The sequence below is a fragment of the Notamacropus eugenii genome, chromosome 6 (genome assembly GCF_028372415.1).
Source record: "Notamacropus eugenii isolate mMacEug1 chromosome 6, mMacEug1.pri_v2, whole genome shotgun sequence".
Classification (NCBI taxonomy): Eukaryota; Metazoa; Chordata; class Mammalia; order Diprotodontia; family Macropodidae; genus Notamacropus; species Notamacropus eugenii.
In genome coordinates, this window is record NC_092877.1 from 330,010,976 (window position 1) to 330,022,042 (window position 11,067).

The 11,067-nt window shown below is 40.0% G+C and overlaps 1 protein-coding gene across 2 annotated transcripts; it reads left to right on the forward strand.

The window, feature by feature from the left end:
• The first annotated feature begins 1,838 nt into the window (after positions 1-1,838).
• Positions 1,839-10,673, forward strand: RNF7 (ring finger protein 7). 2 transcript variants are annotated; one of them, XM_072618130.1, is made up of 3 exons: positions 1,839-2,265; positions 7,533-7,580; positions 9,630-10,673. In XM_072618130.1, exons 1-3 carry the CDS (start codon positions 2,091-2,093, stop codon positions 9,746-9,748), a joined length of 342 nt encoding a protein of 113 aa, XP_072474231.1. In that variant the 5' UTR covers positions 1,839-2,090; the 3' UTR covers positions 9,749-10,673. The 2 variants fall into 2 exon arrangements, with proteins under 2 accessions (XP_072474231.1, XP_072474232.1); XM_072618131.1 differs by having other exon boundaries at positions 1,892-2,258.
• The last annotated feature ends 394 nt before the right edge of the window (positions 10,674-11,067 follow it).

The window sequence follows — 11,067 nt, forward strand, 5'->3', positions numbered from 1 at the left end:
GACATGCCTTTGACCCATGACTGGTTCTACATTCTGTCAGACACCAATTGCTTGCTTCTAGGGGGCCACATGGATTGCAAAATCTCACAAGATCACACTAATGCCAGTCAGGAGGACAAAAAGTAGATGGGAGGGATCTTTGCCCTCATCATCTGATCAAGACACTGTATAAACAAGTTACTCAGCATCTCCTTAACCTCAGACATGGAAGCAAATACAGGGAGGCTGCCATTATGCACAATATCCTTCTTATCCATGAGGTCCCTGTGCCACATTAATTTTTTTAAAATTTCCCTTAGTGCCTCCCAGTGTGCTATGAATATACTTACTGCCCACAAATAGTGGTTGCATGAATGAGTTCCAAATGTAGTGAGGGCTGTGCTCATCTTTGAGTACTTGGTAAATATTTGACTCGTCTTACATACAACCATAAATAATGGCCATGTTCAAATATGATTTCCCAATCAATATTTTTAGCACTGACCTCTCAAAAGATCTCCAATTCTGTACTTTTTGTCCATCCCTCCCCAAACCCCTGATGCTGAATGAGTCTAATTCATACTTTTCTCCCAATCCCTCTTTAAACTCAATCTATCATAATCAGTCCCTATGGTTGTCAATTGGCACTACTATACCTCAAATTCTTTCTTTCCCTTAACTTTTAATGTATAACTAAGCCCTCCTAGACTTCTGTTTCCACTTCAGTTGGACAAATTTAATGTTTCCAGGAATATTTCTGCCATCTCCCAACTGTGGTACCACATGCCACTCCTGCCTGGAGGAGCTTTCCTCCTTCTTTCAACCCATCTATTATCCTTTCCTTTTTCAGACTGCTCATTAATAAGCAACTACCTTTTTAGGCTTAGTCTGGTTGGGCTCCAAATTCTCTAAGTAATCCCACTGTGATCATCTTCCGCACTACCTCAGCTATCCAGCACTTACAGGTACCCAATAATTCCGTATAAATGATATTGATACTCACATACAGCTTTGTGAGGAATGTTCCTTCCCCCTCCCTCCCCTGTGCCCACTGCTGACTTAAGAAAACCCTAACGGGCTGAGGGCTGCCAGGGAGACGGCAAGAGGTCACCAGGAGAGTCGGGAGGAGACGAGAAGGACAGCCGGTATTTATGCGGCCCTTCACGCGTCTCGTCTCGCTGGGTCCTTCCACTTGGGCAGATAGCACCTCCCCACCGCGCAGAGGAGGAAGCTGAGGCCGCACGGGTTAAGGACCTGCTAATTTCATTTACGTAAATATTCTCCAACGGATCCTCCCGACGGCTCGGGGAGGTCTTACCGTGGAGAAGTTTAGGCAGAGGAAGGAAATCAGTGTATTGATCACCCATACGTGCCTGCATCGTACCAGGTGCTTTCCTAATATCCCACGTGATCCTCGCAGCAGCCCCGGAAGCTGAGAGGGCCTTTGTGATTCCTATTTTACAGACGGGGAAACGGAGGCAGCCAGTGGTGGCGCGCCTGGCCCAAGGTCACGGAGCTCGTGAGTACGGGAGGCAGGGTTTGAACTCGGCTCTCGCACAGGGGTAGGGAGCCTTACTCGGCTGATTCCTTGCCCTCTTTTACGAAGTGACTTCAAGCACTGGGGGCTCGGAAGGCCAGGGCTTAATTAAGCTCGGCACCGGGCCCAGGCCCTGCCCACATCAGGCCTCAGGGCTGCGGACTGCCGGTGCCCGGCCGAGGGCAGCGCTTTCGAGGGGCGACCAAGAACCCAGGACCACCCGCGGCAAGGTGAGCGCAAGAAGACACGCGCAGGGCAGGAGGGGGCGGGGCGGGGCCCGTTCAGCTCCGCCCCGGTGACGTAACCCAAGCGCAGGCAGAGTCGTCCAATCCTGGGCCGCGGCGCCGCGCCGGCGGGGCTGACGTCGGCGTGCTCAGCGGCGTGGTCGACGTCGGCGTCCGCGGGGGCGTAGGCGGCGGGCTCGGTAGCTAACGGTCGGCCGGCTCTTCCCTGCGGCCGCCTCTGGAGGGAGCTGCAGCCTCTCCCGAGGAGGCTTGGCCCCGCCGCCATAGCTCCCCGCCGCGCTCGCCCCAAGCCTCTCCCACGCCGGCCGGCCGGGCCCGCCCGCGCCGCCATGGCCGACGTGGAGGACGGAGAGGAGCCTGGCGCGCCGGCCTCGCACTTGGGCAGCTCGGGCTCCAAGGCCGCAGGCGACAAGATGTTCTCCCTCAAGAAGTGGAACGCTGTGGCCATGTGGAGCTGGGACGTGGAGTGCGACACGTGCGCCATCTGCCGGGTCCAGGTGATGGGTAAGCGCTGCCACGCGAGCCCGGGGCTGCCGCGAGGCCTCCGGGGCGTCTCCCTCCCCCACGCGGCCACGCACGCGCGCTCCTCCCCCGGCCCCCGTGGGGGGCCGACGTCTTCCGTGGGCCTCTGAGGAAGCAAGCAAGCGCGCGAACGCACGCACGTGTGAGCGCAGGCCCGCCCACCCGGGCCTTCTACCGACGGAGGGGGTGGGGGAGCGACGCGCTTTCCTGTCGAAGGCCCGCAGGCCGGCGTGAGACTGGGCCGGGTGTGGCCGACGGGGCCGCGCGTGGGGGAAACTGCTGAGCGCCCCCCGCCCCCGGCGGCCGCGCCTGTCAGACCCGCGGGCTCGGGGGTGCCGGCCCGGCCATCCCGAGGCGCCCCTGCCCGCCTGGTCCGGCCGTGGGGGGACCGGTCCGCAGGGACGGCGTGCTGCACCGAGACGAGTTTGATCACACTTAGAGTAAAGGAATCATGTGCCGTGTGTGATCGATAAGCTATGATTGATACGAGTTGGGACGTGCGTTTGCTTTTTATAGACCCGAGGCCCAGGCAGGTGAAGTCGTTTACTCCCAACCCTCCTAGGAAGAGTGCTGTTTAAATACAAATTACGAGAAAGAATGGAGGCAAAGAGAGGTTCATGTTAAAAAATAAAACCTTCTGTACTTGGGAACTAAAATATGAGTTTTAGAGTCATTAGAGGGGAAGTAAATTGTAGACAAGATTTTCTAATTAAGGGATGAGATTTTTAAGCATATTGGATTATCTTAAGCATCCTGTATCTTTTATCCTTTCATTTTGAGGATACTTTATAGTATTTATAGTGATTCAAATATATATATTTTAAGTTTTTTATCTTTTTTCTGTAGAATTTTGTTACAACTTAATGTTGATTCTTACTTTTCATGCTAGGGACATGATTTAATTTTTCCTCTGACATGAGAAATACGATCTCATTTTAAAATTTGGGTAGTGTTATTTTGTTGAGAGGGAAAAAAACCTTGATTTATTTTATTTAAAAGATTTCTAGTATTATTTTTCTTATGTAAAGCTGTGAAAAAACTTACTGTAAAGGAGTAGAAGTTCTGATTTTTTAAAAAGGAACATTTCAGTTTGTAGGTTAAAGGTTTGTTTTCATGGTGTCATTCATTGTGTTCATCCTTAAAGTGAAAATAGACCTCTAAAATGTTACATTTTGTTGAAAGTAAAAACATTTTCGGCTTCTATCCTGCATTCTGAAGGGTTAATATTCAGAAAGTAATTTTCTCTTTTTACCAAATTAATTACTTCAAACATTAAATAGAAATGTGGAAACCTATAGTGGCAGTTGATATTATATAACAAACATGCTTGAAGTATCCAATGCATGCATATAAGAATTCAAATGGCTGTAATTCTACCATCTTAGTTATAACACTTATTCCACAATTACCACGTTGATACAGATTTAGAGCAGTTAGGTTTTCTTAGTCTACAAGTATTTTGGAATGTATATTACATACAGACTTTTATTTATGGACTGCTAAAGTCCAGTGAGTATTCAGTCAATAATAATAGTGAGAGATTCATTTTTTTTTTAAACAAACCACTTCTGTCCTAAATTACTAATTAATGATCCTAATTACTACAAACTAAGTGACTGACAGTTAATAATACATTAAGTATAAAGAAGTAAATAATACCCTACTTAAGTTAGATATGAGCATCATGAAAATTCAGGCAGATTTTATGGTTAAAAAGATAAAAGTAGGATTTTATATTAGATCTCGTTCAGAGTTTTGATATCGAATATAAGCCAAGTCTTTGGGAACAAAGTCCAGATATGGTGGCATTTATGAAGAAAGTTTTTGTTCAAGTTTTGTATCCTATACAGTGCATTACTCATTTGAATAAAATGTGCATTGAGTAGACTGGGCCATCATTGCTGAAATTTTGGGATTTATTCCAGTTATCAGTGATTTCTTGTGATATCCTTGCTCAGAGGTTTGACTGTCTCCACTGGAATCTTTACTCCTGCTATTTAGGAAGGTGGCACAGTTACCAAGAGAGGAATTCAGGAAAGAGAGAAGAGGCATGCTATCTGTGCCAGCGGAGTACATGGATGAACCAGCAGGGGAGTGCTCCTAAGGTTCCTTTTAGGATTTCTGTACAAAGTAATGATGTATTGGGGGACATGACTGAGAATACTAGAGGTGGTATGTATGTGCTACAGTCAGGAGGAAAGGGGAGGAATGTGAGAGGGCATCTAAGAGGTGCCATAGGCTTTCAGATGTACCAAGAGTTTTAGGTGTGGCCTAGTAAAGAGAGTATCAGACTGGGTTAGAACACCAGTTGTATGACCTTAGACACGTCCATCACTTTACCCCCTGGTTCCTAGTTTCTTCATGCAGAGTCAGAGGTGACCTGAGGAGATGGGGAGTTAATTTGTTTCATCTTTCTTCAGTGTCATGAGGCCAGGATTTCTTGTCTACCTAGAATAGGCCTAGTGTTTTAAATGTACTTTTCTCTACAAAAGGATAGTTGTGGCCTTATTCAGCAAAGTATATCTTGAGGAAAAAAAATCTGTAGAATGTTATATCTCTTTATAGAACAACTATTAAAAGCATTGAGAAGGAAAATAAATGTGAATTATAGTATATTTGTTTTTCAGGAAAATGTTTTCTACCTTCAGCATTAAAAGCTGTTCGCTACTATTTTTTGTCTTCCTTTTAGCTTATTAAGAATCACATCTAATGTTCTGGTAGCTATATTCAAAATTTTAATTTTAAATAAAGTACAATGGAGAAATTTTAATATTACAATAAGTGTATCTTCCTATTATACTTGAAATTTAGGTGGTGTATGCCTCTTATATTTAATGGACCTTCCTAGACTCTTATTTCACAATGGCTTTTTAAAAGCCAAAATACTGGGCACAGGATCAAATGAAAATGAGAGTCAACTAGGTGGCTAGTGAACGGAGGCTTGGACCTCAGTTAATATCCTGCCTCAGAGATGACTGAGAAATCCTGGGCAGGTTACATGATCTGTCTCATCTGTAATATGGGGTAGAGTAATAAAGTTGTAGTGAGAATCAGATGAGATCTAAAGGGCTTTGCAAACCTTAAGCTCTCTGTAAATGCTAACGATGTAGTACTTGGATGAGGAAACTTTCCCTGATCACCCAGAAAATCCTGGTTCAAAAACAGATTTCAAAAATTGTTTTCTTGATATCTGAAGCTACAGAAACCATGAACTTTTCCTTCATGTACATAAGTCAAATGTTATTAAGCATCTACTGGTTTCCTATCTGTGTGCTTAAGGATATAGAAAGAATTGTACCTTTAGAAGGTAGAAGGAACCTCCAAGTCTCTACCTGTCTAACCCCTTTCTTTCACAGGTAGAGATACTGAAAACAGAAGCAAAGAAACTCCAGGTCACACAGGTAGCGAGTAACAGTATTTGAGCTCATGTTTTACAAGACAAAGTATTCTGGCCCTTAAAGATTTTACATTCCTAGTGGAGAGAGAAAATGTGAATGGTTTCTGTAGTAAAGATCATAGGGAAAAGTTCTAGTCAGGGAAAAATAGTGGAGGTCTAAGCCTTGAGCTTAGCCTGCAGGGAGTTGGTGTAGCAGAGGAGGGAGGAACCACCTGTCACACTGAGCCCAGTGTCATGGAAAGAGGAGAGGACACTGGCTTGTTGCTGGAAACATTTGGAGATAGGGTTGGTCAGGAAGACGCAGCCTGAAATACCCATCTAATTTTAGAGCTAGAGTATCCTTAGAGAACTAATCCACCCTCTTTTATGGATCAGGACCCCCAGAAAGGTTAAGGGTTAAAGGTCACACTGCTATAGTTCAAGGAGGGAACCTGATCCTAGTGTTTTTTTCTCATGGTGACACTTTTGTCATTAATCTTTTTAACAGAGGCAGCTAGATAACCCAGAGTGCTGGACCTGAAGTCAGGAAGACCTGAGTTAAAATGCAGGCCTAAGAGACTTACTGTGTGACTCTGGGCAAGTCCCTTAACCCCTGTCCGCCTCATTTTCCTTATCTGTAAAATGCAGAGGATAATAACAGCACCTACCTCCCTGGGTTGTTGTGAAGGGAAAAAATAAGGTAATATTTGTAAAGCACTTTTCAACCCTTAAAACATTGTGTAAATGCTAGCAATTATAATTATTGTTAGCAAAATAATTGTTATTATTAACAGCTGTTTACTCAGAGGTAACCTACTATATCTGTGATAGTAGGTAAGCACCCTTAAGTTCAAGTCTTTGTACACACTGGGCTCTCTTAAAGAGAATTTAAAATGAGGCATACCAGGAATCCTCCCCCAGCCAGGGAGCTAGTACATTTCCGTGGTACCTGGAATGCTTAATACTTCCCTCTCTTTACTTTCCTGTTCTCAAGGTTTTCCACGCCAAAGGATAACTAGTTTTTACAAGTTATTCATAGTTAAGTGATTACTTACATTTCAGATAGATAAGACAACAACAGAGGCAACAACATGGCATAGTCCAGTGGGAAGTTTTAGATTTGCAGTCAGAAGATTACTATCTATGTGACCTTGGATGTCAGTGGGCCTGAGTAAATGAGTGAATTTGACTAAAAAAACCACCCTTTCAGTCCTACATCTCTGCTGCTATATCTGTCTAGTGAGGAGAAAAAATTTTTAAAAGAAAGAAAAATCTTTCCTGATATTTCATGAATGAAATAGTAAGTGAAGACTAGAAACATTCAAATATGTTTATTTTAAATGTTTTCTGAATCACCATATGGGAAAAACTAAGACGTGACTAAGAATAAGAAACTCCTACACTCAAGCAAGTGTGCTTGTGGAAAAATCCGAAGGGTTTGAAGAAGAGTGAACAGATTGAGAATGACTTCTTTAAAAGGAGTATGTTTCAAAAATAAATTACTCCTTATGTTGATGTTTATGGATGTGCTCTTATATTTCATTGTTCACAAGATGTTATTTAAACTTTAACTTGATGAAATATCTTTGGCATATTTTCCCCACAGGTATTATATAGATATGCTCAGTCAGGGATCTTTTAATCTGAGTTTTTAAAAATGGGATGGGATGTTTTTATTGCATTTTATGAAACTGCTCCTAGTCATAACTGATAAGTGTTGTGCTTTGTACTTTAAATCCAGATGAAAAATTGGGCATTGAATGTTTTATCTTCATTATTAAGCTGTAGGGCTTTTATTTGTCTTTGAAGTATAAGGGTTTTTAAAATTGCATTTTGAGCATCAGATTGAGAATTGCTGTTTGTTTGCTTTTAGATGCCTGTCTTAGATGTCAAGCTGAAAACAAACAAGAAGATTGTGTTGGTATGTTGTAATTTTATTCTTAGTTTTTCAACTGAAGTTTTTTTCTCAGTGGGAATGTTTGCAATTAAGATGAAATTTATCTATATACAACAGTATACTATAAAGCAATGATCTATTATTAACGTAAAATGCAGACGTATTCAAAAGTACTTACTGTCATCTGCTTTGGTATAGCTTGTTTTAGCCATGTGGCTTGTTATTGTCACAAAGAATTGCTATATTAGTGGAAATTGTTGACATCTTAGTGTAAATAGAAACTAGTTATGTCTTCTACTAAGAAAGTTATAAAAGAGAGAATTGTTAAAACATTTAACTTTATAGTAGAGTTTTGACTAAGTTTTGATTAGGTTTTTCAGGAATCTTTTTATGGTTTTATTACTTGATCACATTGTTTTATTTCATTGGAATTTATGCATAGATAACACATTTGATCTTAGCCTGGAGAGGTCTAAAAGAGATAATACTAGATATTCTTTATGGAATAATTCTTAAATATGAGTAAATGAGATAATGTTAGTACAAGCATCTTAACCTAAATATTTAAGTATTTTTAAGCATTTTATATACTTCATCTTTAAAAGTGCTCTTTTAGCACATTTACTGTGCAAAATATTTTAAAATACTGAAGAAATAAAAGGTTGACTTTTCCATAAGTCATTTCTTAGTGGTATCCTTGGTATCTTTTCCCCCACCTCCACTCTTAATTTTGGCTCTAAAAGATTTTTCTGTTCTTTCTCAATCCCCCACATTTAATTCCTGGGATTCCTTCCCTTTTATCTTTGCTTTACTTAACTCCATGCTAACACAGTCTGGAAACACCTTACCAGCTTTATTCCTGTTATTTATACATTCTGTGCTCCCAGCCAGACTCAACTGCTTACTCACTCTTCCCAAAACTACTTCCCTACCATGTTTAATATTTAAAGTGCCTTTGACTTGCTGCTCTTTATTCCCATTATGTTTGTCCAGTCCTGAATTAATGTTTGTTGAATGAATGTCCTTCCTACCCCCTCTGTTTTGTATTCTTATTGTCCTTTAAATTGCAACTCAGATGTCATCCCCTCCAGGAAGCCTTTTCTGATTATCTCCATCTCTTTCAACCTTCTCTCTTTTATCTTTTATGTTACTATAGTGAACTGAGGAACCATATCTAATATATACTTCCCCCTAAAAAAATACATAAGTATAAACTGATACAGAAGACATCCTAGGAGGAATATACTTGGCAATATACTCTGCATTTTTATTGACTTAATAAATGCCATTTTTACACAAAAAAAGACTGAGAATATGGCACAGTCCCATCACTAATGAAAAGAGAACTGTGCATGCTCTACTGTTGGCAGGTCACTAGGGTCATCTTTCAGTATTAGACACAACTCAAAGAAAAGGAAAGGATTAAGGGGGGGGAGGTGTTATATACAAAATTTTAATTAGGAGTCGTGGAAACTTCAAAATATAAGGTAAAACATTTCCACAATCAAGGCAATAGTTGGAAAGACTTCAGGACAGTCAGAAAGACTAGTGCTTTAACAAAGTTGCCTTTATCTTGACAATTATATATTGATATATATATTGATAGCAAAACTACATTTAAAATTTATTTTTCCTTGAAATCCCTAAGTCATCCTGTTGCAAAAACACTCAAAGTATTTTTCAATATGTATATGAAAACCTATTTTATGGTTATTATTTCTAAAAGCTGAAAATTTTTTGTAAGCAATATAATTAAAATTTAGCATTGGTTAATATAGTATTACTAGAACGATAGGAGCTCCCAACATACGTAGGCTATGTCATTGTTAAAGTGTCGTCTGCCTGTGTATATTTAGCATATTTTGGACACAGTCATCTAATTACGGTATTAAGCATCTATACTGTTGATATTTTTCATAACATTTTGAGGGAAATTATGAAATGCTTATTTCCTTTTCAGATAAGTCAGTTCAAATAACATGTACTATCAGTGTCTAGATAATATGGCTTTAACTTTGAGTTCAATAATTTAGGTTGAAAAATGTATTAAGTATATTTTTGTTTTTCTTTCAGTGGTCTGGGGAGAGTGTAACCATTCCTTCCATAATTGCTGCATGTCCCTGTGGGTGAAACAGAACAATCGCTGCCCTCTGTGCCAGCAGGACTGGGTGGTCCAGAGAATAGGCAAATGAAAGCCCAGGGCATCATTGAGTGCCATGGTCTGAGGCCCTGGGTATGGCACATAAGGGGTAAAGTCCTCCAAAGATGGCATCGCTTCACTTGTCTTGCCTTGGTAAAAGGAATGACTTGGACACTTGCTGAAGTTAGGTTGCGGCATTTGGTCCCCTTTCTTTTTAGAACTTCTTTACAAGTAAGAACAGTGTGTTAGAGATGACATTCTTTTCTCTTTCTTTGGTGTGAATTGTAGATAACTGCTTCGAAATGCCATATTAGAGAAAACAGCTTCAATATGAATGACTTTCCTAGACTCTCTAAAGTCTAGGATAAAGGAAATCAGGAGAGTAAATTCCATTCAGACAAGATAATTTTGCATGTTTATAGTTAATCATTAAAAGTTATTGACATCAATGAAAAAGCATTCAAATCTGATCCATGTAAGGTATGGTTTGGTACTAATAGTATTTTTTTCTCTGAAAATAACTAATTTATTCAGTGTTCATGTCACTATGTTAGGGTTTTGGCTTCCATTTTAAGTTTTTGTTAAAAACAAGATTAAAAATTTTATGACTAACTTAATAGTGACCAGGGCAACCAAAAATTGTATTTCTCTGTTTCAGAGAAATTGAGTCTTGGTCGTCTTATAAGGTTGTATCTTTTATTGTTTAGTGAAATCTATACCCAGAACTCTATAAAGCTCTATAAAATCATTGAGTTATGGACGCATAAGTATTTCTAGATCACACTTTGATTTTTGCCATGTTATATTTCTTTAAAGGTGATTTATATTGAATATCTATAAGAAAAAGATGTTTGATTCACTTCTTAGACCTTCAATGAAAAAATTATAATCACATAACACTATTTGATAAAGATTAAAGATTCTATTAAATTGTTTAATTACTTGAACTGTGACATAATAAATATTAATCTAATTTATTTTGTGAATGTTTATGTTTCTTTTAGGAAACTATGCATATGGTCATTATTTTAACTGAGATTAAAATTTTGAAATATAGTATTTGAATGCTTGCTAGCATTAAAATAGGTCCTACCCGTAGCTTAACCTAAACTTGTTTACATTTGGGAAAGATGTTTTATGGACTTTGATGAACAACCTGGAGACATTTGGGATGTGAGACAATTAACTTCAGAGTAGTCAGAGAATTTTCCAAATGGAAGTTACTACTATCTTTTCTAACTTAGGTACCAAAATACAAATTGATGTGAGTGCTCAAGAATGAATATATGTATGTGTACATGTATATACAAACATATGTGTGTATATATGCACACATACATACGTGTGTGTATCTTAAAATATCAGAGAAGA